This window comes from Nycticebus coucang, chromosome 13, assembly GCF_027406575.1.
Source record: "Nycticebus coucang isolate mNycCou1 chromosome 13, mNycCou1.pri, whole genome shotgun sequence".
Lineage (NCBI taxonomy): Eukaryota > Metazoa > Chordata > Mammalia > Primates > Lorisidae > Nycticebus > Nycticebus coucang.
Window position 1 is genome coordinate 69,863,859 of NC_069792.1, and position 25,966 is coordinate 69,889,824.

Sequence of the window (25,966 nt, forward strand, 5' to 3'; positions counted from 1 at the left end):
AAAACATACCATGCTCATGGCTGGGAAGAATCAACATCGTTAAAATGTCCATACTACGCAAATCAATATACAATTTTAATGCAATCCCTATTAAAGCTCCACTGTCATACTTTAAAGATCTTGAAAAAATAATACTTCGTTTATATATGGAATTAGAAAAAAACTCGAATAGCCAAGACATTACTCAGAAATAAAAACAAAGCAGGAGGAATCACGCTACCAGACCTCAGACAATACTATAAATCAATAGTGATCAAAACAGTATGGTACTGGCCCAAAGACAGAGAGGTAGATGTATGGAACAGAATAGAGAACCAAGAGATGAACCCAGCTACTTACCATTATTTGATCTTTGACAAGCCAATTAAAAATATTCAGTGGGGGAAAGATTCCCTATTTAACAAATGGTGCTGGGTGAATTGGCTGGCAACCTGTAGAAGACTGAAACTGGACCCACACCTTTCACCATTAACTAAGATAGACTCTCACTGGATTAAAGATTCAAACTTAAGACATGAAACTATAAAAATACTAGAAGAAAGTGCAGGGAAAACTCTTGAAGAAATCAGTCTGGGCAAATATTTTATGAAGAGGACCCCCTCCCTCCCAGGCAATTGAAGCAGCTTCAAAAATACACTACTGGGACCTGATCAAACTAAAAAGCTTCTGCACAGCCTATTTGGATACCCTTGATCGCCTTCTCTTGCCTGATTGCAATGGCTAAGATTTCCATTACAATGTTAAAAAGTAGTGGAGACAATGGGCATCCTTGCCTGGTTCCTGATCTGAGTGGAAATGTTTTCAATTTTACTCCATTCAATACAATATTGGCTGTGAGTTTGCTGTAGATGGCCTCTATCAGTTTAAGAAAAATCTCTTCTATACCTATTCTCTTAAGTGTTCTGATCATGAAAGGATGCTGGATATTGTCAAAAGCTTTTTCTGCATCTATTGAGAGAATCACCTGGTCTTTATTTTTTAATTTATTTATGTGATGTATTATATTTATAAATTTATGTATATTGAACCAACCTTGAGACACTGGGATGAAACCCACTTGGTCATGGTGTATAATTCGTTTGATGTGTTGCTGGATTCTGTTTGCTAGGATCTTATTGAATATTTTTGCATATGTTTAAAGATCTGGAAAAAAAATAGTCCTTCGTTTTATGTGGAACCAGAAAAAAACCTCGAATAGCCAAGACATTACTCAGAAATAAAAACAAATCAGGACTAATCATGCTACCAGACTTCAGTCTATACTATAAATCTATAGTGATCAAAACAGCACAATACTGGGACAAAAATAGAGAGGTAGATGTATGGAACAGAATTGAGAACCAAGAGATGAAGCCAGACACTTATCCTCATTTGGTATTTGATAAGCCTACCAAAAATATAAATTGGGGGAAAGATTCGCTATTTAACAAATGGTGCTGGGAGAACTGGCTGGCAGCCTGTAGAAGGCTGAAACTGGACCCACACCTTTTGCCATTAACAAAAATTGACTCTCACTGGATAAAAGATTTAAACTTAAGACATGAAACTATAAAGATTCTTGGAAAGAGTGCAGGGGAAACACTTGAAGAAATTGGCCTGAGAGAATACTTTATGCACCCAGGCAATTGAAGCTATATCAAAAATACATTACTGGGATCTGATCAAACTAAAAAGCTTCTGCACAGCCAAGAGCACAGTAAGTAAAGCAAGCAGACAACCCTCAGAAGGGGAGAGGATATTTACAGGTTATGCTTCTGACAAAGGTTTGATAACCAGAATCTACAGAGAACTCAAACTTATTAATAAGAAAAGAACAAGTAACCCCATTTCATTGTGGGCAAGGGATTTGAACAGAAGCTTCTCTGAAGAAGACAGGTGCATGGCCTACAGACACATGAAAAAATGTTCATCATCTTTAATCATCAGAGAAATGCCAATCAAAATCACTTTGAGATATCATCTAACTCCAGTAAGAGTGGTTCACATAACAAAAATCCTAAAACTTCAGATGTTGGTGTGGATGTGGAGAAAAGGGAACACTTCTGCACTGCTTGTGGGAGTGCAAGCTAATATGTCCCTTTTGGAAAGAAGTATGGGGAATACTCAAGGATCTAAAAGTAGACCTGCCATTTGATCCTGCAATTCCTCTACTAGGAGTATAACCAACAGACCAAAAATCACTTTGTAACAAAGATATTTGCACCAGATTGTTCATTGAAGCTCAATTCATAATAGGCAAGTCACAGAAGAAGCCCAAGTGCCCATCGACCCATGAATGGATTAATAAATTATGGTATATGTATACCATGGAATATCATACACCCTTAAAGAAGATGCAGACTTTACCTCTTGTATGTTTATATGGATGGAGCTGCAACATATCCTACTTAGTAAAGTATCTTAAGAATGGAGGAAAAGGTATCCAATGTGCTCAGTACTATTATGAAACTAATTTACAATCACTCACACTTTCATATGAAGAATAGATCACAACTATGGCACAGGATGAAGGTGGGGGAAGGATGAAGGAGGTCAGATGGAGGGAGGGTGAATGGTGGGATCACACTTATGGTGCATATTGCAAGGGTACATGTTGGATCTATTAAGTACAGAGTATAAATGTCTTAACACAATAATTAAGTAAATAAGGTGAGGGATATATTAACCAGTACAATATAAGCATTCCAAATTGTACATGAAATCAGCACAATGTACTCCATAAATGCATTAATGTATACATGATCTACCTTTTTATGATTTAATAAAAAATCAGCTTTATGTGTTTTATATCTTGTGATCTTTTGTTAAAATTTTCTTTCTTTGAATTTTGAAGTTCTCAAAAAAATCACATGCAAAATTACTTTCTAAAGAAACATGTTCACTAATTTTCCAATATTAAGGCTGCAAGGGTTATTTTTAAGACTAAAAGTTTTTAATACAGTTTGCTTTCTATTTTTATACTGAAAATAGTACAACTAAATTTATTTCCAATTGGTAAATCTTACTTTTTTTAATTATGTTAATATAACACAATGGTTTTGAAACTGTACTTTATTAATGTTTGAGAGACTAGCAAGGAAAGACATTATGTTCATAGTCATTTCAAATAAATCAGCTTTATGTGTTTTATATCTTATGATCTTTTGTAAGAATTTTTTTTTTGAAATGGTGCATATTCCATTGCAAAAACCAAAACCTTACTAACTTAGTGCCAACTATGGGACATATTGACATTTTGTGCCTTCAGATGTGACAGAATATGAAAGGCACAATATCATTTATATAGTGTTCGTGTAAAAAACGTTTAATCAAATCAGGAAGAAATAATCAGTGCAAGCCAGTAAGAGACATTCTGAGAAAAATTGATCTGGAGTCCTGACAGTATTAATGGTGGATAGTGGCGGATTGTCCGAGGTAAAAGGTGACGACAGAGACATGACTACAAATGTAATGAATGGACCTGAACTGGATCCCGACTCCAAATAAATAAATAACTACAAGTCAGCAAAGGACATTTTGAGACAATGATGGGAATTTCAGCATAGAATACAGGAATTTTTTATTGACTTAATAACAAATTTCTTGGTGATGCTAAAAATTGAATTAAAAAATCCTAAATATTTTTCATGTTGACAAGGCATTTAAGTTTAACAAATGCAAGGTATGCTTGCATACTCGTTCTGATTAGAGGATATTATTCCCACTTAAACATAAGAAAAACAAGGCATAAAAGAATGAGGTGATTTTTCCAAGGTACAGTTAGATTGTGGTATTATCAATTTGGCTAATTTGGTGACTCCATTTCCCAGCATCTCCTTCCTTGTAGTTAGCCAAAAGGAGACTTTGCATGAAACTTGGAAAGTGGAAGTGAGATAGGGGCCTGACCCTCGAGACACCATCAGATACGGTGACGCTCAGAGGCAGAGGTGCCTGGCAGTGTCCACGATGTTCATTCTCCCACTCGGCATCCAGTCTGCTTTCTGATCTGGCCAAAGCTTCAGCCCCACCCCGAGATGCGTGACTGCACAGCCGCAGGTCACACAGTTACAGCAAGATGACGGATTTCTACAGATGTCCCCTTTGGAGGTCTGACTTTGGTGTCTGTATGAGCTTAGTTTCTCAGACTTGCATAAGCTCTGGCTTGTCCACCATGCTCAGTTTCAGTCTCGTGTTTTAATCTTTTTTCCATAATACTCATCAGGGCTCTGTTTCTCTGACTGAACACTGATACAGCGTGTTGGTTTACAGCTGGGAAGCCAGATTTCCTTACAGCCTCCGCATCTGACATTCCTATTCCAGAGCTCTTTCCACTGGTCCACAGCATTCTTCTGAACCCAAAATTAACCCCTTATTTTTAAAAAGTATTTGTTGGTGTAGTGGTGGTTTTATATTTGCTTTTTTAACTCTGTGTACTGAAATAAGCAAAGCTTTCATGAGAAGTAAAAGGTCCCTGTAATCCCTAAACTGATACCCACTCTCAAGTATCTGTTAGTGAGATCAGGATTGTACTGATCATCAAAGAATTGAAAAGATACAAAAATAGAAAAGACCATGTACATGAAGGAAGTTCTATTCAAGAAAATAATTTTTGAGTTGAAAGGAGTTTTACAAATACTTTCATTAGTAAGGAGAGAAAATTGACAACCAGAGAGATGAGGTATAATGTCCACAGACATTCAAGTTCAAATTTTAAAGACAGAAATGGGATGAGAAGAAACATATACATACTATAATTAGAATATGTGTATTGAGTTTATTTAATTCCAGAAACTAATTGATGAATTTCCTTTTATTTGATGAATTTTCCTTTTTTATTTTATGGGATATCCATATGATGGGTAGTTATAATACCAAAGTTCAAAGTCTGACTCCTGCTCATGTTAGTGTCTGTGACCTCATGCAAAGAACTCTGCCTCTGTTTTCTCATATGAAAATAAGGCATCAGGCCCAGTGTAGTGGGTCACGTCTGCTGTAAGGCTAAGGCATATGGATAGCTTGAGCTCATGAGTTCGAGACCAGCCTAAGAAAAAGCAAAACCCTGTCTGTACTGAAAACAGAAAAACTGAGGCAAGAGGATCACTAGAGCCCAAGATTTGGAGGTTGCTGTGAGCTATGATGCAATAGCACTCTACTCAGGGCAACAGCTTGAGACTCTGTCTCTAAATAAATAAATAAATAAATGAATAAGGCATCTGGTGCAAATATTCATTACCAATTCTTAGTTCATAATCTGAATTTTGCTAAAGTGATTGCCATATTCTAAAATCTTAGAACACATACACACACACACATACAGATACACACACAATGTTAGTTAATAACTTCTCAGTAATAATTAAAAATAGAAGGTGGATACTGAATAGTTATCTAGAGTGCTATGGATCAGTGGGAGCACGGTGTATTCCCAATGGCCTGGGGATGAGGGTGACACAGTTCTCTGGGAAATCAGTGTAGGGAGGTTTCGAGGGGAGTGCTTCTAGGGTCTGTGGCTTAGTGAAGGAAGCAGGACAGAGCAGAGGTAGAAACAGAGCTCAGATGCAGTCATAGTGAAGATTTCAGCTAATCTCACATGGAATTTGGAACCTTAGACATCCCTTCGGAATTGCTCCAAATTGAGACAAGAGGGTCTTTATATTCTTATATTGATCAGTCATTGGATATAACAATCTCTTCCCAGAAAGGAGCAGTGCCCTTGCGTAATGTGACTGTCTTCACTCACAGGCAGGGCTTTGAGAGAAGACCTCAACTGTGAGCATTTAGTCAACAACATTCCCAGAATGTGGGACAAAAATTGCTTCAGTTCTGAAGGAGCAGCGGGGGATGGGTTGGCACATCCAACCATGAACTATAGTAAGTTATCAGAGAAGACTTCCTGGAATAAGAGAGATTCTTAAAGATTTAAGGTGTATCCATATGACAAAGGTGAGTTTGTGTGTGTGTGGGGGGTGAAGACACATAAACAAAGGTATGGAGGGTTTAGGGTGTTTGGCTGGGTACGGTTGAGGGGAGTGTATGGTAGTAATAGCTGGATAAGTAGGCAGTGACAGGTCATGTAGAGTTAAAGGTGTTCTTTAACCTGCAGACATTTGAGTCTAATGAAATATATGAAGGAGGGGGAAGACCAAGTGCAATTGCCTGTTAGAAAAATAATCTCAGCTATTGTGCAAAAGATATATCTTAGAGTATCAAGACCAGAAATGGGATCACTCTATAATTGTCTAGGTGTTAGATGATGTGGATCTGGATAATACTACCTCTCTAGAGGAAGCATTTAATAATTTCACATCAATTGTGTGTTATTTAACATGATATGTTTATTATGACACCCCTTATTTTTTTTTATTTATATTCTCTTGGGTTCCATAGATTTTATTTTCTATCTGAGAAAAATCATTTGGAATTTCCTTAGAGGATAAGAGGAAAATATTTGTATTACATAAACATTTATAAGCTCTTCCATTCATTTACAACACTTATTTTCAGTCAATATGTGTCAAGAACATGAGAAAGGTGTTTTTTATTTAAAAAATTAGGTTTATACACTACAACTACAGCTATTACAATAATTTTCAAAGCAAAATTTCTACAATAGAATGTTTTAAAGAAAGAAGACAGGAAAACCTAAATTTAACTTAAAGGAGGAAAAATAATAGAAAACATAGTAATTGAAAAAGAAAAACCTAGCTTGAATTCCACCGTTTTGACTTTTAGTTGTGTTTGAGCAAGTCAATTCCATAAAACCTCAATTTCCTTATATTTAAAAAATACAATAAATAAGACCTCAAAAAGTCATTGTGAGGATTAAATGATTAAAGTGTTAAAAATCATCTCATAATTATAGAATATCATGCAAATCTTAGCATTAACACTCTGAATAACTTGTCACAAAGAGGTATTCTAATTAGGAGGGAGAGAAATGAATGGAGAAGAACAGGGAGTCAGCCATGGACCCAGGATTCTAACTTGACTTCATGTGATTACTGGCCCTGGGACGCAGTGCTGGGTAGAGTGATGACACACGCAGGGAGAAAAGTCGCACAGGGCTAGATTTCCTTTTCAGGCTTCTCCCACCTTCCTTTGAAAGAGTGAATAACACCCTATTATAGAGTGTTTATTTTAACTAATCTTTCGCTAGAGCAAGCATTCTGTTTTAATGAATTCTAATTTCCCATTTGGTGCCAATGTGAATCTTATACTTAATTGCATGAGAAGGTGATGATTGCAAATCTAATTTCTGTTGGGTCCCAGCAGGAGAAAGGGCCAGAATCACTAACTTTATCACAGCAGCATGACAGAACAGAAACCACAGTGAGTGAGGTATGCGTCAAACCTCCCCTCTTTATGTCTTCCTCCCTCTCTGGGAAAAATATTGTATGTTCCTGAACCTTAGCTTTCTTTCCTCTAACACCAGAGGTTTGGAATTAAATCATTTTTACAATTTTGATTCTTCAGGCTCACAATTCTCTGAAGATAGAAAAATGGTGATTTTAGGGTATATGCGTCACCCTAGCTGGGAAGACTTATTGTTTGATTATAGACCCATCACGTGGACAAGGACACAGAATCACACAGCTGCCAAAGAAGTGGGGACTGCTGATTGAGGGGAGGAAGGCACCGTGAGAGGAGCTAAATGCTCCTTGCTCATACAAATGCAGAGTAACATTCATGCCACACACCCTGAAGCCTACTGCAGATGACAACTGTCCTTATAAACCTTCCCAAGGACTTTGTCTCCCTAATGCTACCCAAGCCTCACACACTTGCATATATACATGCATACACCTGTGCGTACATATGCACACACACACACACACACACAAAAAAAAAAAAAAAAACTACCCATGGAGAACTGAGAGACATTTTGGAAGAGAACCAAAGCAAATTCTCCGGGAGCCTAGAAAAGAACTAGACTATTTGCCAGTCCTATTGTCAGGCTGTCTGATATCAGCCAAGATTCATATAGTTTCAAGTTTCAGGTCCAAACATTTACGTAAGAGTACCCCTGATGTTTAACAGTGGTTTTTCTTGTTTTAAAACTCTTAAAATATTGACCTCCTTGGAAACATTTCTCCTTACACCCCATTGCATTTTATAAATGTCTCTTCTTCGGTTTCTTGAACTGCCATTAAGTACACGCCTGCTCTCCCCTCAGCCCTCATGAGATCATCAACTCTTTAGATCTATTTCTCATCCTCTGTTGTAGTGACATCACTACCATTTGTTAAGAAAATGATTATAATGTCTCCAAGGCACCAATCCCACATGTAATCCATTACAATAAAGTAAGTTGTGCTATGAAAAGATGCAGATGCAAGCCCCTAACGATTGGTGTATCTTGAAAAGAAATAAGCAGCGGAAACAGTCAGACTATGAGGAGATAACCACACAGGTTTAGAAATAAATAAATAAATAAATACACCAGGCTTTGGTTGTGATTTATGGGAAGCAACATGCCAACCTTTTAATGCACACAATCGTTATTCCCGTGACAGATGTAGAGTTGTCACAATATTGTTGAACTTCACGGCAACTCTAATTTACTGATTATAAAACTGGCATAAGCCATTAGGAACATGCTATGTATCAGGTGGTGCATTAATGATCAGTGACATAAAGGAACTAACGTGTTCTTAAGCCAGTTTTTTATTGCTCTAGTTAGTAACAAAGCTCAACTGTGAGACCTGTAAGACTACAGAGTTCATCACTGATCACTAAATCACCAGTGCCCAGTAGTCCTGGAACACAGAAATAACACTGTCAGTGTCTGTGGAATGAACGTACCACATCACGTTATTTCCCTGCCATATTTTTTTTTCCTAGTATAGATGTTGCTCATAAAAAAAAAAAAATCAGAAACTTTTACAATGAAATGTACAGTTTATCTATTTTTATGTCTTCAGTGATGTGTTATTTAGATTGATGTCATTATTTGAATTTACTTTTTCTCTTTAGATTAATTACAAAAATCCTTCTAAATGAAGCCTTTTCTTTTCTATCAATTATTCAAATAAATAAAATTTTCCTCTTCCCTTCTTCAAGATAACTTGAAAAAAATAGTAATTTAAGAAAGGAAAATAAAAACAAGTAGAACTAGGAAAGGGAGAGATCATTGATTTTAAGCCAGTGAGTTGGAGTCATTTCCATTATCAGTTTTATATGTACGAATTCACTGCACCTTCATAACAATAACACCACAACCACCATAACCCTAACCCTAATTTAACTCACCATCCTCTAAAATTTGCACCGACATCAAAGTCAGCCTATGGAAACTAAGATTTGAAGACATCTTTGTGGCCTTTTTTGTACTCTTTGTTACAGGCCTAGGCAATCAACCCTATTTGTCCTATTTTGAAGGATGATTCTCATTACCTTTTATTCACACTTTTCTACTAAAACTATTAAGTGGCTAGATCAAGGGCAGTCAAGCTACACTGACGCATGGCTTACCTGTAGTTCTGCTTTTCAGTTCCTATGTGGAATCTGTCGTATTGGGAATAGGCTCGGTTTCCCTCCCAGTCCATCAGCTCGATTCTCAGCATGTACTGCCTCTGACTCGTTAAGGCAAAAATGAACTCATTGCCCAGCCAGTATTCCCCAGAGGGATTTCCAAAACCCTAGGACAGAGGACAGAGATATGATTGTTACTTTAGAAGACTCTTTTCATGTTTAGCATCAACTAGTTACTGAGTAATAATAAAAAATCATTTAAAAGTAAAGGTATTTCTTTCACATTTTTATTAACTTTTTTTTTTTTTTTACAAATTATTGACTTATTTCAATACTTTCCTGCTATATTTCTTTCCATGGAGGCTTCTACTTCTTATTACAGCTCTACTATTCAATTCAGTGTGGATAAGATGTTCTAGTATAGGTAAATCTGCTTAATAAGTTTATTAAGTTATTTAAATATTATTATTTTGTTATTATTTGCATCTCCAATTATGCTCCTATAATAAATCTGTAGATTTACTAGACCCTTGATGTTTGGAACTTTATGTTCTCATTTTTAAACGTGTACAAGCAAACCTGTAAATCCATGACTATTACATAATCACTTATCATGCTTCACCAGCAGGGATCTGGGTGCTGCTGCAGAAGGCTGTCTCATAAGAGCTCTTGAGTGAATCTAGCTGACTGCTTTGCATCTGTACTCAATATAGCTCTATTGTTCTCTTTGGGGAAGTCATGGTTGTTAAGTATTCAAAATAGTTTCTTTGAGGGGAGGGGAAAAAAAGCCCCCCCCCACCAAAGACAACTCTTAATGTTAGGGATGTTAGTGATAGGAAAATAATCCTAAGAAATGGTTGGCATTCTAGATTTTTAGTATTCACAATTGCCTCAGAAAGTACTTCTTGGTAATATTTAAAGTTCAATGTCATTCTTAATCTACACATTTGCCTTACAGAGCATATCGTGATCACCTTTGATGATAGAAGCTGTGTTGTATTTGTGAATTAAAAACTCATAGAGAGAGCTGCCATAATCGGGAACTCCGTAAGTGCCCATTAAGTTCAAAGAAAAGAGAACAGAAGAAAGAAGGAAGGAGGCAGGAAGGTGGGAAGGAAGGAAGTTATACAAAATATTATAGCACTTTGCAATTACATTTAGAAAAGTAACCTTAAAACATCATCTTGTTGTAGACGTTATGGAGGTATCTCAGGGAAACATTTCTTAGAGGGTCCAGCTGAACCATAATCACTTGTGTTCCCACTGCCTCTACCAACCCAGTTACTTACCAAAGGCATTTTGAACCATACTCATTTGTACCAGTTCTGTTATTGTAATAATATTTATGTTATGTAAATAAGTTAAGTATTAGTGAAATAAGATTTATATTTATTTTATAAAACCTAACTTAAATATCTAGCTTTGCTAAATAAAAGAAAATTACTAAAGATTTTTGAATTAGATATTGTTGAGACTCTAAAAGATGGGAAAAATAATAAAGTTTTTAAAGAATTATTAATTTAAACTGCTTGGTATGTATCTTTTTTTATTTGTTTGTTTTTGATATAGAGTCTTACTCTGTAGCCCTGGGTAGAATGCCATGGTATCACCACAGCTCACAGCAACCACAAACTCTGGCTTAAGCGATCCTTTGCCTCAGCTTCTAGAGTAACTGAGAGTACAGGTGCCTACCACGATGCCTGGCTAGGTTTTTATTTTTTTTTTGGTAGAGATGGGGTCTCGCTCTTGCTCAGGCTGGTCTTACACTCCTTACACTCAATCCTTGAGTTCGGCCTCCCAGAGTGCTAGGATTACAGGAGCTGCTGCATCTGGCCTTGCCATGTGTCTTTAGGTACAAAGAAGAAACTGAAATTTGAGATTGCATGCATTCTATGTGTAGGTAAATTCTATGAAACACCCAGTGACCTAGAATTTCAGGCTTTGGCTCTGTGTTAAAAAATGTGTAAATGAACATATGTATTTTAGATTTAAAGTTAAAATGGAATATATTAACGTATGTATGCACATTTTTAAAGTTATTACCAAATGTAACTTAGTATTTTGCTTCACTGAATACCCTTGGTCAAGATTGCAATGGGCTATACTGTTCTGAAGACGGTGCACCTGCAATGCCACGCAGGATTCATTGAGCTTAGTATTCCATTGGCTTCTTGTTCCTCTGTTCTTAAGATGCTTAAGTCAGACTTTGTGAAGTTCCACGGTGGCAGGAAATATTAGACCAATTTCACATGTGCTAAGAATTTTATATGCTTTTATGGCAGCTGGTGCTGAATACCAGGGAGAAGAGCACAGCTGACCTTCTCCAGCGCATTAAGCAAAACAGAAAGTTGCAGGGGGCTGAAAGTCAAAGAATTAGCACTTTCTCAATTGCAGCACCCCTGGGAAGAACAAGAGGACCACAGGGAGTTCCCTGGCACTTTTTTCAGCTCAGACATGTGAAAACCTTCCTTGTAGCCACCTGATGATCCTCTATTCTCTAGTCACTGAGAAGGGATTCAACAATTACACTAAATGTGAATAGAGAGGCTGGGAATGCTGGCATGTTAAGTTTTGGGTCACATATTTCCATGCTGCTGAAAGCATTGTGTGGCTAAAACTCTCCAGCTTCCCCAGGAAAAAGTGCAGTGATGTGGGGTGATCCTCTGAAATGGACAAGCGTGATCATCATTCCTGTAAGAACCTCCACTCTGTCCTGACGTGCAGGCCTGGACATCTCTCTGAGTAGAGATAAATATCCCTCCCTAAACAGTCTGCTTTTCTCCTTTCAGGAAGAAACAACTAAAAAGAAACCAGTGAAATTTGCCTTTAGAAACTCAAATTCTATCTCAAGAAACTTTCCAAAAAACTGTCCAAACATGCCTGGTTGTGGGAGCAAGATCTTTGACTACAGTGATCTAAAACAACTGTTAGAGAGAGAGAGTAGGGAGGAACCCTTCTGATAGTCAGTGCAGCGAGGCAGAAATGACGTTTCATCGTGAAGAAGAAAAATACGTGAAAGAAGGGAAATGGGTTCCCACATTAGTAAACTGTCTGTTGAATAATTTATCAGGCATGACCAGAGATCTGACACATAGGAACAAAGGCTTGGCTTGGATTAAGTAACCTCTCCCTCTTATCTCTGCCCCAAACTGAAGCCTTGATCTGCCACATAGATGCTGTGGAGCCTTCAACTTCACTTCAGAGCCTCAGTTTCCTTGTCTGAAAAACAGGGATTAAAAACATCGTTTCCATATATTATGTCATGAGAATGAAAAGAGATAACATCCCTAAAGCACTTAACTGAATGCAGATACACATAAAGCACTTAAAAACCTAGTTATTGTTACAGTTAAAAGCTATATCACAGGGTGGCGCCTGTGGCTCAATGAGTAGGGCGCCAGCCCCATATACTGGAGGTGGCAGGTTCAAAACTGGCCCTGGCCAAAAACTGCCAAAAAAAGAGCTATATCACAATACACAGTGATTTTCCATTCAGCTGCCTCCCTTCCACAAGACTGTGAGCTATTCATGGGTAAGCAGCTTCCTTTCCACTTTGTATGAAAAAGAAAACAAAAATAATCCAGGGTGTTGTCCTAGCCTGAAAATTAGTAGTGGAAGAGTGAAGTAATTATTTAAAAGGCTCTCAGGTTCTAGAGACTAATGTATTATTATAATAAATTGAGTGTTGCTTTATACAACTGAATGTTGTCATTTTAATTCAATAAATGAATTCTTAAATAAGAAATTAAAACCAACTTATTGCAATTGGGGCTAAACTATAGTACGGATGAGAGCATAGACTACTTCCTCATTCTTACCTCTGCTTCCTAAGGCCGAAGCGCGCCTGTGGCGCACGCCCTGTGGCGCATGCTTGTAATCCCAGCAATCTGGGAGGCCAAGGCGGGTGGATTGCCTGAGCTCAGGAGTTGGACATGAGCCTGAGCATGAGTGAGACTCTGTCTCCAAAAACAGCTGGGTGTTATGGGCAGCACCTGTAGTCCTAGCTGCTTAGGAGGCTGAGGCAAGAGGATTGCTTGAGTCCAGGAGTTTGAGGTTGCTGTGAGCTGTGACGCCATAGCACCCTACTGGGACAAGAGAGTGAGACACTGTCTCAAAAAAAGAGCACTTGTGTCAGCTCTCCCTTGGTCCTACTTCTTTTACTTCCTCTCTTTCCACATCTCGCAGGTTTTAGGATCTACAAAAGAGGTCATTTTGAAGGCCTCACACCATAATAATTCATAGTTGTGACCGTTGCTTTCAACCAGGAGTACATATCAGAAACAATTGTGCAACGTGACGTAGTTCCCCCCTGGAGATTCTGATTCAATATGTCTGGAGTAGGCTTAAAGATCTGTACATTTAAAAGGTTCCACAGGTAAGTCTGCTATGAAACAAAACTGGAGAACCAATTATATATGATGTGGAATACTATTCCGAGTGAAAAATCTAAAAGAATTATATTCATCAAATCAAAATATCTGAGGGAAAAGGCAGGTTTTAGACCCCCATCTTCATACTGATCTCCATATGGAGAGGAAATTTTTGATTGTATATATTTGACTGTCCTTAAAAAAAATTCATATTCATGCCTAAAATACAGATATAGCCAATGCTATCCCCCCAAATAGTTTTACACTTATTGCACATGAGAATTTACCACCAATCTTTATTTTATCCCAAGTAGCCTGTAACATTCCTAAAAATAAAAATAAAAGCTTCTACAAATTTTGTGCTGACACTGAAAAAGCAGCAATAAATGAGGAAGTAATAGTAATAAAACGGAATTTCTTCTTTTTCATGAATAAAACCAAGGACTCTATGCCATAACTTCCATAAAAAAACTATGCTTAGTGATGCCAAATCACTATCACATGAAAAATGTTGATACCGTAATGGAGATAATAACATCAATCAATTTTATTTCTTCTCTAGTACTTTAATAAAAGGGGGGTAAAGACAGTGACATGTAATCTAAATGAATGTTGATTTAAAATTGGCCTTAAAAGGCACATCATGTTCAAAAAAAAAAAAATGTACGCAGAGAAAACACCAACATTCATTCGTGTTTGCCAAAACCTGAAGAAATGCTCAATTTTGGTTTGCTCCTTTCCAAGTTAATAAAATAATTGTCTGTGATACTCTATTTGTTTTGTCTGTTCATGCTCACAGGAAGTGTTGACTTTTTATAGATGAAGCAAAATTGAAACCAGACAGTCCATGTATTTCTTTCGGGTTTCATCTTTTTTCATACAAATTATTAAGGAAAACAGATAAGACCAAGCTGTGGCTTTCCAAAGATGCCTTAACATACATCTAAACAGAACATCTATTGGAATGGCCCAAGAAAGAGCAAAATCATTTTTTATTTAAACATTTGTAACATGTTATACATTTTCTCTTTATAATGCGAAGATGTTAAAATGCAGTTGAAAATAAGCTCTAATTTCTCTCCAGAAACAAAGAACTCCCAGAATATATGGTACTTAGACTGAAGCTTTCTAAGGAAGCTTTGGTTATGGGGATAATTCTTTTCAAAACAAAGGAAATTTGTCTCCAGGGCCTAATGCAGTACAAAGCAGGCTGCTCAGGGTCCTACCTGGAACACTTCCCTGGGCTTTATATGCAAAAGTACTGCTGATAAGTGTTATTGCTGGAGGCCAGTAAATGGTATCCTTATGGTTTGAAGGGTTAATATAGTTTCCTAAGTGCCTCATTAAAAAGCCCACCCCAGACTTCTTCTCTCAGCAAACATCTTTGCTGAATTTCCTAATAAGGAAGGTTGAAGGAAAACAAAACTTAGGTAAAAGGCTTTTGTAGGCTTAAGGTCAATGTTAAAATTCAAATAAACTGCAAATCTTCCATACTGAGAGGTTTAAAATTAATAATGATAATATATAACATGTATCTGTAATTTTCATGCATAACTTTAATCTATTTTTCTGGAAATCTGATGAAGTAAGAGGCAGCCCATTGATAGTAACCATGATGAAGGGAAAGAGAGAAGAAAGACAGAAATGAAGAAAAAAATAAAACTTTATTTCTACACTGAATACCCAAGGAAGAAGTCCAGTATCCTAGTGTATAGGATAGTAGACTGGTCAAAAGTGAGAACCAAGTGGTGCCTGCCAAGATCTTGCTTTCCCTAAGGAGATGTACCCTAAGCTGAAGAACCCTCTATCTGAAGGGGATAGAGGTAGGTGTAACTGACAAGAGCCGGCAGGAGTCTGTATCCAGGCCTGGTAGAGTCTTGTTATTCTGTCTTTAGGGGAAAGAAAGGCATTGGAGAAAAATAACAAACATTTTATATCATGGACAACCAAGTTGAAACATATGATGAATTTTTTCAATCAAAACTAAACTCGAGCTTCATTTTTGCCAGAGTATTTCAGAATGTTGGAGCTTATCTCATTTTTTGACAATGCAGAATTGACACTCAACTGATCAATGTTTCAAGTTTGAATAAAGCACAGAAGTCTTTTTTATTTAAAAGAGTGGATGAGGTAAACACCATAAAAAACTGTGATTAAAGGAGTAATTTCAGACTTGTTCTAATAATGAAAAAATATTGCTCTGAAATGGATATATTTGTTAAATATCTACAGGACATGAATTGATCTCATACTTAACTAGTCAGTATCCCTTACTTAACATGCCTCGCTTGCCAAAGCTGCAGATGTTTACAGCTAATAATTCACCATTTTGGAAACATCACCACAATGATAATATTTATTTTTCTATTGTCATTCAATTCAGTACTGATGTATTTGGCTGAATCTGTATCTATAGTCTGATTCTCAGATATTTTCTTTACATCTTATTTTAGTGGTAAAAGTAATCACGAATTAAGGCGGTTTGAAAAATAATACTTTAGGCAGAGGTAAGTAAAATTTTTGCAGTCTTTGAAGTTTTAATCTTGGATAATAACAATGACTACTGTTCATTGAAAATTCAATGTGCCAAAGTGCTTTACTTATATTATTTCTAGTCCTCATCATGTCTCTGCAGGGCAGGTGTGGCATTATTATCGCTCTATTTTAAAGAGTGAGAAAGCTGAGGTATGCCAAAAACCACTCCACCTGTAAATGGCAGAACGGAGACTCAAATTATTAATATAAATACAATTCAAAGTCCTCTTGTAGAACTGAGAGAATCTTTTCTCCTCATGTGTTTTTAGGATTCCATAGGCAAAAAGAAGCCTGAGACTCTAACTCAAAATTCGAATTCTCCGTAACAATCTTCAAAGATGATGACCTACCTTCTACGGCAGTGTTTCCAATGAAGACAGGAAGAGTTTGCCACTCAGTAGGCAGTCCATTTCATGTTAGAATTAACCACTGGGGAGCTTTGTTTAGACTTAGCCAAAATTTGCCTCTTTGAATGTTCTTCCATTCATTATTGAACTTCCCTCCAAAGCAGTGTTAAAATGAAGTTTCTAATTCAGTAAATCTGGGGTGGAGCTTGAGATTCTGCATTTCTAATAAGTTCCTAGATGATGTTAACACTATTGGTCTCTAGGCCACAGTTTGAATAGAAGGCTCCATACTACATACCTTCCTCTAGCTAATAAAAATAGCTATCAGACATGTTGGTGATGAATTCTTGTTTTCTCCAGGTATTCATCTGCTTCAAACTTAATTTCCAGATTCTTCCCATCCTGCTTTTAACCTCTAAGATAAGTTCACTTGTTTGCAAACCTCTAGTATATTCTTAATATAATCAGATCATAGCAGACACCAGTGAGTTATGTATTTTTTGTTACCCAAAAATTGATTTTAATGTAGACTGAGTGCATTAATATGTGTTTGTTAGTAGCCAAAAGCCCAAAATGAACTCACAGCCAAATAAATTTATCTTTCAAATGCTAGGTTCTTAAACCAATTTGTCACATTTATCCTATATTCTCAAAGTTAACTTTTTTATATTTTTAATCTAAGTGAAAGATTTTACGTTTGTGTCTGGAATTCTTTCTTGTTGCTTTAGCCCACATTTCTGTCTTGAGTTTATGGTTTATTGAATACATCAAGATTCCTGCTTTGAGCAACTCCAAATTTTTTTTAACATGCTTTCAGAGCGTTCAATTATCTGTAGTCGACATAATGAGATCACTACAGACCTCCATCCACGTATTAGAAATCTTTGCTTACTGTCGTTTGACCAACTATGAACCCATTGAGTAAACTGTGATGACAACCAACCACAGTTTTTACACATTGTCTACAAGAATATCAAAACAGAACTGGTAGAGCATTTTTATCACCTTTTTCTTTACTTTCTGAGAGAGAAATTTGTCAAAATGCCAAGACAAGAATTATCTAGAAGTTTTAGAAGTGAAAGTATGAGAGTCAATCCATAAATAAAGATCCTCCTCCATTACTGTGCCCAACATTCTGTGAGCAGGTGTTATAGTTAATATTGGAGACATTGACTATGTGCTTATTGGATTATGGATGATTTCAATCATCTACTATATTATGTGGAAAAACTGATCTCCTTAATTTCATTTTCCTCTCAAAATGGGAATAGGATTAGAGAATTGGGTTGTATGAAAAATTAGATAAGAATTTATAGATAGGGCTGGCAAAACCTTGACAAGGTTAGCTATCATGATAATGGTGACAATGGTAATGTCTACTGTAATTTTGGAGACCTCAGTGAACTATGCCTTACATTTTATATTTTTGTGTATTCCTCTTGCTTTGAATCTGAGTTGGTCCAGTGATCAATTATCACAACAGAATTTAGCAGAAGTAGCACTGTACCATTTTGGGGTCTAATGAGACTTTTAAAGGCCTGAAAGGTACTATTTTTGTGCTGTGGTTGGGGGATGTTAATTGCAACATAAGATGTCTGAAGACTCTGGGAAAAGCCCTGCCCAGCCACAGGGAAAGGTCACAGGGAGGAGCTGCCAGTCACCTGCCAGGCAAATGAGTGAGGTCAATGTTATGGGGCACTCCATTCCACAGCCTGTGGTTCTGCACAACTCTCTTGTCCTGGGTCATGTACCTAGTCTAGGTCTGAGTTCTAGCTTCCCCCACCATTATTCAGCTAGGAATAAAGACAGACAAGAGTTCACCATATAATTTCAGTAATGTATTTTTCTTTCTTATGCACACATGGAAATCATTTATTGAAAATGATTTATGAGTATTTTGTGTCTAATGAAAACAATGCAACTAATGTGTCATCTTTTTTGAGTTACTTTCTAAAAGTACCTCAAAAAACCCCTAAAAATGTGAAGGTTTATCATGTAGTATGGTAAAGGTAACCTCAAATCAAACATCAAAAACCTCTGTAAATTCTTCCATCTTACCATTTTATATTCTTTCCAGCCTCTTTGGAAATCCAAACTTCCATCTTCACGATGTTGTATTACAGTCCAGCCTCCCCCATTAAGATCCATATTGCAAAATACCTGGCAAAGGGAAAATAAAGGCAGATACGTTTCAATATAGAAATCGGTGAATATGACTAAAGATTTAAAAAAAATTACTAAATTGAAAAATGCTAATTTGGACATATTATTAGTAATTTCCTCCTGTCATTCATGTTTGAGTTGTTTCTGATTAAATTCTACAAACAGTGCATAAGGTACTTACAGAAATTTTAATCATTTAGCTAAAAATTAATTCTTCGTCTCACACTATAAAACATTTAAATGTCTTTCTTTTAAATTGAAATAGGCACTTTTTTATGTTCAAAAGGAAGATTTCAAAATTATAGACCATTTCATAGACAGCACACAAAACTCAGATCTTTCAAATTTGTATTGAAACTGTAATACAACGAGAACAAGTTTCCAGAAAAATAATTGTTAAAGTATCATATATATTTAACTATTGCATATTTCACTGTATATATTAACTTCTGTATGCTTACATCCTACGATAATTATTTCTGGTGGTTCAATATTACATTAGGGGCCAGCTTTGGTACTCAGCATATGGCGAATACATTATTTGCTTTTATTTTAGTCATGAGCAATAACAGGAGAACGTGATATAGCATATCCCTTCTGACTGGGACAAATATTTCTTTCACATGTGGAAAAGTTATCCAAATCTCTTTAATGACTTTAGGTTAGTTTAATTATTCTAAATACAAGAGTATTTATTTAGAAATTGACTCATTTCCCCCAGAGTCCACCTAGAATGAGGAACATACCTATAATGGGATTATCATTGCAGAGCAATCTGTCATTGATGTAGCACAAATGTGGCAGCTTGATTATTCAAGGGCCAGACTATGAGGAATGCTATTCCTGCAGCAACGGAATACTCAGGCAAGTTGAAGGCTGGCTAAAGGTGTGGATAGGATACAATAGTACCGGATGAGCTATGTGGGCACAGAGCTCAGCTCTGATTAAGGGCAAACCTCAAGTATTTTTCCTGAGGCATTGCATTTGGGTCATAAACAGCTAAGGGTATGAAAGCAATGGCAAGAACTGTTACTCCACCAAGTTTCCATCTTCTTCCCCAAAATGAATGGAACTAAGATATACATGCCTATTCATGGGCATATGAAATAGCCAACTGCTCTTCCAAGGCCTCTACTCTGATTTGACAACAGTTCTCTGTGGAGTAAGTCTTCACAATCTTTAGGAATTATTCATCTCCAAGATTAGATATTTGAATGTCCTGCCCTGCCCCAGCATTCCTGTACTGCTAATACTTTCAATCTATTGCACCTGTTCTTTGTCCTCAATATAACCTCTACCCAGTCCTTCATCTGCTTTAATTTTAATGCATTCATTCACTTATTTTTTCACTCAACAAGCATTCTTGGAAATCAATTCTATTGTATAACTGGGAACGTTATGATAAATAAAATATAGATCATGTACTCGAACACCCTCAAAGTTTCAATAGTGGCTGCTCTCATAAGACTAAGGAGATGGAATTCATAAGTTGCAACTCCAATGACCTGAAAAATTATAGAGACAATGATCTAAATGAGAAATTTAAGAAAAAGAATTAATGTGAGAGTAGAGAAGGACCATAGTTTTGGATACCCAGACTTTCAGGTGGCACAGATAACCAAAAAGGGGAGTTTATTGAGCGGTTAGAGATGGTATACTATAGAAAAACCAAGGATAAAAATATGGATAAAAGAATAAAGGTATAAGAAAGGAACAGACATTAACAACTACACGCTTGTTAAATGCTGGATGATTGAAATACTTTACATGAAATCTCTAACTTAATCTCACAATAATCCTGTAGGAAGTAGGTAGGATTATTATTTCCACATTGCAGTTACAAAAAATTCCCTAAGGTTTAGAGTAGTTCAGTAACTTAACTAATAATTATACAAAGTATTAAATCCTGATCTAGGATTTCAACTAGATTCAGGATTTGAACCCTATGTCTTCCTAATTCAAGATCATTAAAAGGAATCTGTTTGAAAGGAGTAGTTGATAGCATGAAGATGTATAAATTATTTAACTCCAGCCAAGAAAACACTGAACTATCTCCTATCCCAGTTATGTATGTGTAGGAGAACGGGTTCCCCCAAGATGGGCTTTGGTGAAATACCAAAGGATTTCTTTTTATTTGCTGCTGTCCCCAGTACCTAGAGCAGTGACTAGCCTTTAGCAAGTACTAAATGAGTATTTGCCAAATAAATAAAGATGAAATAAGGAAAGATAAAATGGGAAAACTTCATTAATAAAATCCAAGAAAAGCTGGGGATTCATTTTGGGTTGGGGAGGTGATCAACTTAAATGTTTCAAAAAATTAAAGATAAATAATAATTAAGAAAATATATACTTAAATTTGGATGTAGGAGCCATTAGTAACGTTGGGGAGAGAGAATGAAGAATTCCTCAGATGGCACAATTTAAAAAGGGCACAGGTGGTGACTTAAGAGAAGTGGTGCAAGTGGAGCTTTACCAGTAACTTTTAATCAGAATAAGGAGAAATGAAAATATTAAGGAAACATTTTGCTAGGAGAAAATAATGTTCCTAGTTTCTCAATTAAATTTTCCTCTTCCTGACCAGTTATTCCAGAATGACTTTCCCCAGACTTTTGTCTCTAATGGACAATGATTGCCTGAAAGCCTTTCAAATTATATTTGTAAAACTATGAAGTCCATTGACATACTCAAAGGAAGGGATTACTACATTTATGTAGAGTGTGTAGGGGAAACTATGCTCTATAGTTGTTTTTTTTTTTTAATTGCCATTACGTTGTTAAAATTCTATGCACTTAGTTTTAAAATCACTCCCAAACTTTTAAGAGACAATTTTCCTTTTAAATAGAGACATCCAGTGACTTGTAAATGTAAAGATGTGCTGAGAGTGTTTCTTAGATAGTCAGAGAGTGAGAAAGCCAGATAGAAATTCCGCAGGCAGATTGCAGGGTTGGAAGCTGCGGTACCATGAGGTTAAGGCTTTGGCTGTACACTGCACAGTTCTTATGAAGACCCAATAGCAACATTGATAACCACTGCCGTTGACAGGATACATGCACAGTAGAGGTGAAGGATACCTCGTTTAGGGGCATAAGCTTGAGTGCTGCATCGCCTGGACTCTAATCCCACCTCTGCTCTTTCCTGTGCCTCTTAGATATTTTGTGAGGATTAAATGAGTCGATGCATATAGAGTTTTTAGAATGGTGTTTGGCACTTACGAGGCACTGTCATTATTCTCATCTCTTAGATGCATTTTATTGATGAGATAACACGTGTTTCAATGATGTATTATATACTGTATGTCTGTAATGTAATTTTAAATATATTATAGTTATATAACAATGCGTACGATTTTTATAATTTATTATGAGAATATAGAAAACCAAAATATGTAGCAGTTCAATAAACTATCCTTATGATTCTGATTATTAGTTTCTAGTTAATAATGTTGATATCTTTGATAAAAACATGCTACTTTCCTATATGTTACATATCCTATATATAGCATGAAATAAGTATGTGTACATGTTTAAGTAGTTAGATTCATTCTAGTAAAGACAAACAAAAAACTGTTATTTCTATTCAGCAGAAAATTTATTTACTTAACAGATGAAGGAAGGTCAAGAAAATAGATGGTAGGTTTCAGAAAGATTTGAAACATCAAAGGCTTAAAACGTGAACTTGCCAGTGTTGTGTGGTCTGTGATATCTGGCAGTGGCCTTCCTGTGGACGAGGCCCCGCTCCATTTATTATGCCTGTTGTATTTATTGATCATATGACTTGGGCTTAACTCTAGCCAAGAAAAGACTGAACTGGCTCCTATCCCAGGCAAGGTCAAAGCTTTCAAGCATTAAACACCTTTTAACATAATACAGAGGTTTAAACCCAAACAAAAAGGGGAAATTGGATTCACATAGTTTTTATGCTTTCATGTGCCATACAAACTGGCATGATTAGACTTATGGATGTTTATTATTTTTCCGTAACCTTAAATGAAAAATGGCTCACCTCATTTGTTATAGTTCTTTTCCAAGAATTAGGGGAATTACAAATTCAGAAACAAATTTTTAATATTTTACAACAAGCAGAGTTATTATTTAATGATTTGTGGATGAAACGAAGCTGGAGATAGAGCATTTGGCTTTGGAAACATACGACATGAAAGAAAAAATCCTGTTCCCCACCCCATGCATTGAAGAGAATTCAGAGAGGAATAGAAAAGAAAAAAATAAATGTACAACTGACCTAATTCTAATTTCCTTTCTGTTTGGAAAATTAAATTATCCTAGAAAACCACCATTGGCGTCCACATTTGAAAATATAACACTTTTCTAACTTTTGCAGACTTTTTTTTGGGGGGGGCATAGAACAATATCAGTCAAAGTAATCCCTATAAAGCAGTTCTAATTGCAACGCTCTGAGTCAGAGATCAACAAGTTCTGTTAATAGGTTTTATAACTTCTCTTAAAGAGCCCAATTCTATTGATTGGTCTATACCATACATATCTCACCATTTTTTAATATAGGTTTTACATACCTTTTTTTAATATAACCTATTTTTATACAGGTTGCCTTCAGTTTCTTACTCTTGCCAGATTCTGGATGCATTACTATGAGAAAAATGTTGGCTAAGCACGTCCAAGGGTAGCACCAAACTGTGCAAGTGCAAAGCACAGCCTGCTTGGAAGGGTGGAAGTCATAAATATGAATTTTCTTACCACTCTTTATAGGATTGGCAGAATACCAATGACGTATCCAAATAGAAGAAACTGAGATCATAGGATGGTGGGAGTGAGACTGCTTATAATGAGAACAGAAATCAATTTACCTAATTTTCTAACAATAAATCTTTGCTTGTGTCACTCACATGTCACGTGGGGTAATAGGTTCCTATTCAAAAATTATGAATGCTGCTACTTAATCATCACTAATAAAACGATGATTAGCTCTCTGGTTAAGAGGGTGTAGTCCACAGCCAGATTCCTTGGTTTCAAAGTCAGTGTTCAATATTTACTAACAATTTGATTTGGACAAGTTGTTTTTCTAAAATAAGGACAAAGAAGGCCGGGTGCAGTGGCTCACGCCTATAATCCTAGCACTCTGGGAGGCTGAGGTGGGAGGATTGTCAAGACCAGCCTGAGGAAGAGCAAGACCCTGTCTGTAAAAAAAATAGCTGAGTTGTGGCAGGCACCTGTAGTCACAGCTACTCGGGAGGCTGAGGCAAGAGAATCACTTGAGCCCAAAGTTTGAGGCTGCTGTGAGCTATGATGCCACAGCACTCTAGGGTGACAAAGTGAAACTCTGTCTAATACATACATACATACATACATAAAATAAGGATAATGGGAGAACCATACATACATACGTACATAAAATAAGGATAATGGGAGAACCCTTTATTTATTCTTCTTAACAGGAGAAGTTAAATAGCTATTCTTCAAATAGCCTGTGTACCTTTTATATCTGAGAATGTTTTGAACTGTATAAATAGGGGTGTTCAACAGAGTAAATAAGTACAAATATGTTTATATGTGTACGTGTATAAAGTTCTGTGTGTGTGTTACAACATCCTTAAGAGGACCTGGTAAATTGGGAATGCTGAATACAATGGAACTATTGTATTAATCAGCTTCTAAATTACTCTGAGAAAACTGATGCAATATTTGTTCTTACTAATGCTATACTATGTGATTATAATAAGGGATTTAAACAAGTATCCGTATGACAGTCTGAAGTGTCTGTCTCCATTACAGAATGGTACTTGTAGGAGGGTGGGAGGGTCCATGATCATAAAGAGGAAAGAATAGAACAGAATGGAGACCCAAGCCCAGAAGAAGGGCCCAGTCTTCCTCTCTTCAGCTCAGTTATCTCCCCTTCTCACCACGTTCTGCTGCTATTCCAAGAAAACTAAATCAAAGGAGAGCTCTGACTAGGTAATGTAAGAAAAGCCATGGGATTCTTTCTGCAGAAGCAGAATTAGTTTCTTAAAGGTTAAGTACTGATTTGACTACTAACCCACTCAGGCTATTATTTTTTCTTAGACCCAAATCTCAAAGTTTAATCTAGTAGATATTGGACATTCGTGAATTTAATATTTCAGATTTTTATTTATTCTAGAACAATTCTAAATCCCCATAATATGCAAAATTCATCATTTTATAAGCTTAAATTTTGCCTTCCTGATGAAACCAACCCAGGAGCCAGCCACAGAAGTAGTGAAATGCTCCACTAACACTCTGTTTTACGTAAACTTGAAGGGTAAATCTATTCAAGATTAGGAATTGAGACAGGCTATTTTTCTCCGCCTTAACAGGAGAAGTTAAATAGCTATTCTTCAAATAGCCTGTGTACCTTTTATATCTGAGCATGTTTTGAACTGTATAAATCAAAGTTCATGGATTGATCAAAACTTTATTTCTGCTGCCCCATCCCCTTCCACAAGGGCCAGGCTGTAAGTTTTAGCTGCGAAGTGAGATGAATTCTAAAAGTGTAGATATTCTCAATCTAAAAACTTTGGAAATATTTTCTATTCATATATATCATAGAATCATTAGGAGTCTAAAAGGAAGGTCACTTAGTATTTTTAGTTAACTTTACTTTTATTGTCAAGTTATAAGCTATAGGAGGCTAGACCCTAATTGAGAGGTCTTTTAGGTCTTCAACAGTACTGTTGGTAAATTACAAAATATACACTCTTTCAGCTCCAGCTAAAGAGTACAGGTTTTCACACACTTTATATGTTGTGCATATGGTGTGTGTGTGGTGTGCATGGGTGTGTGTTATGTGCATGGCATGTGCGTGTGGTTTGAATTGGACCGAAGTATGATTTCAGGATACCAAAACATTCCTCCTTGCATTAGTTACTCTCTTCTCATTTCCAGACTGGCCATTGTAACTTAGCATTTTTTTTTTTTTTTAAATCATGGGGCACTTGATTCTAATCTTTCACAGAAGTCCAAAATAACAAACAGGTGCAACCCAAGGAAATTGGTGGCAGCTGCCTCTCCTCCCTCCTGTGCCTACTCCACCCACCCTTTGCCCAGCAGCAGACAACAGGGAGGGCCTCTTTGGTGAAAATTTTTTCCCACCAAAGCAGAATAAACATTG

The 25,966-nt window shown here is 36.5% G+C and overlaps 1 protein-coding gene across 2 annotated transcripts in view; it reads right to left on the bottom strand.

Annotated features, from left to right (window-relative positions):
- ANGPT1 (angiopoietin 1) overlaps positions 1-25,966 on the bottom strand; it is a 249,671-nt gene that overhangs the window by 31,296 nt on the left and 192,409 nt on the right. For both annotated transcript variants that reach the window (XM_053559457.1, XM_053559458.1), the window contains exons 6-7: positions 18,761-18,862; positions 9,451-9,617 (exon numbers count right to left, since the gene is read on the bottom strand). In XM_053559457.1, the coding sequence (XP_053415432.1) occupies positions 9,451-9,617; positions 18,761-18,862 (269 nt within the window). The remainder of the gene's footprint in view (positions 1-9,450; positions 9,618-18,760; positions 18,863-25,966) is intronic.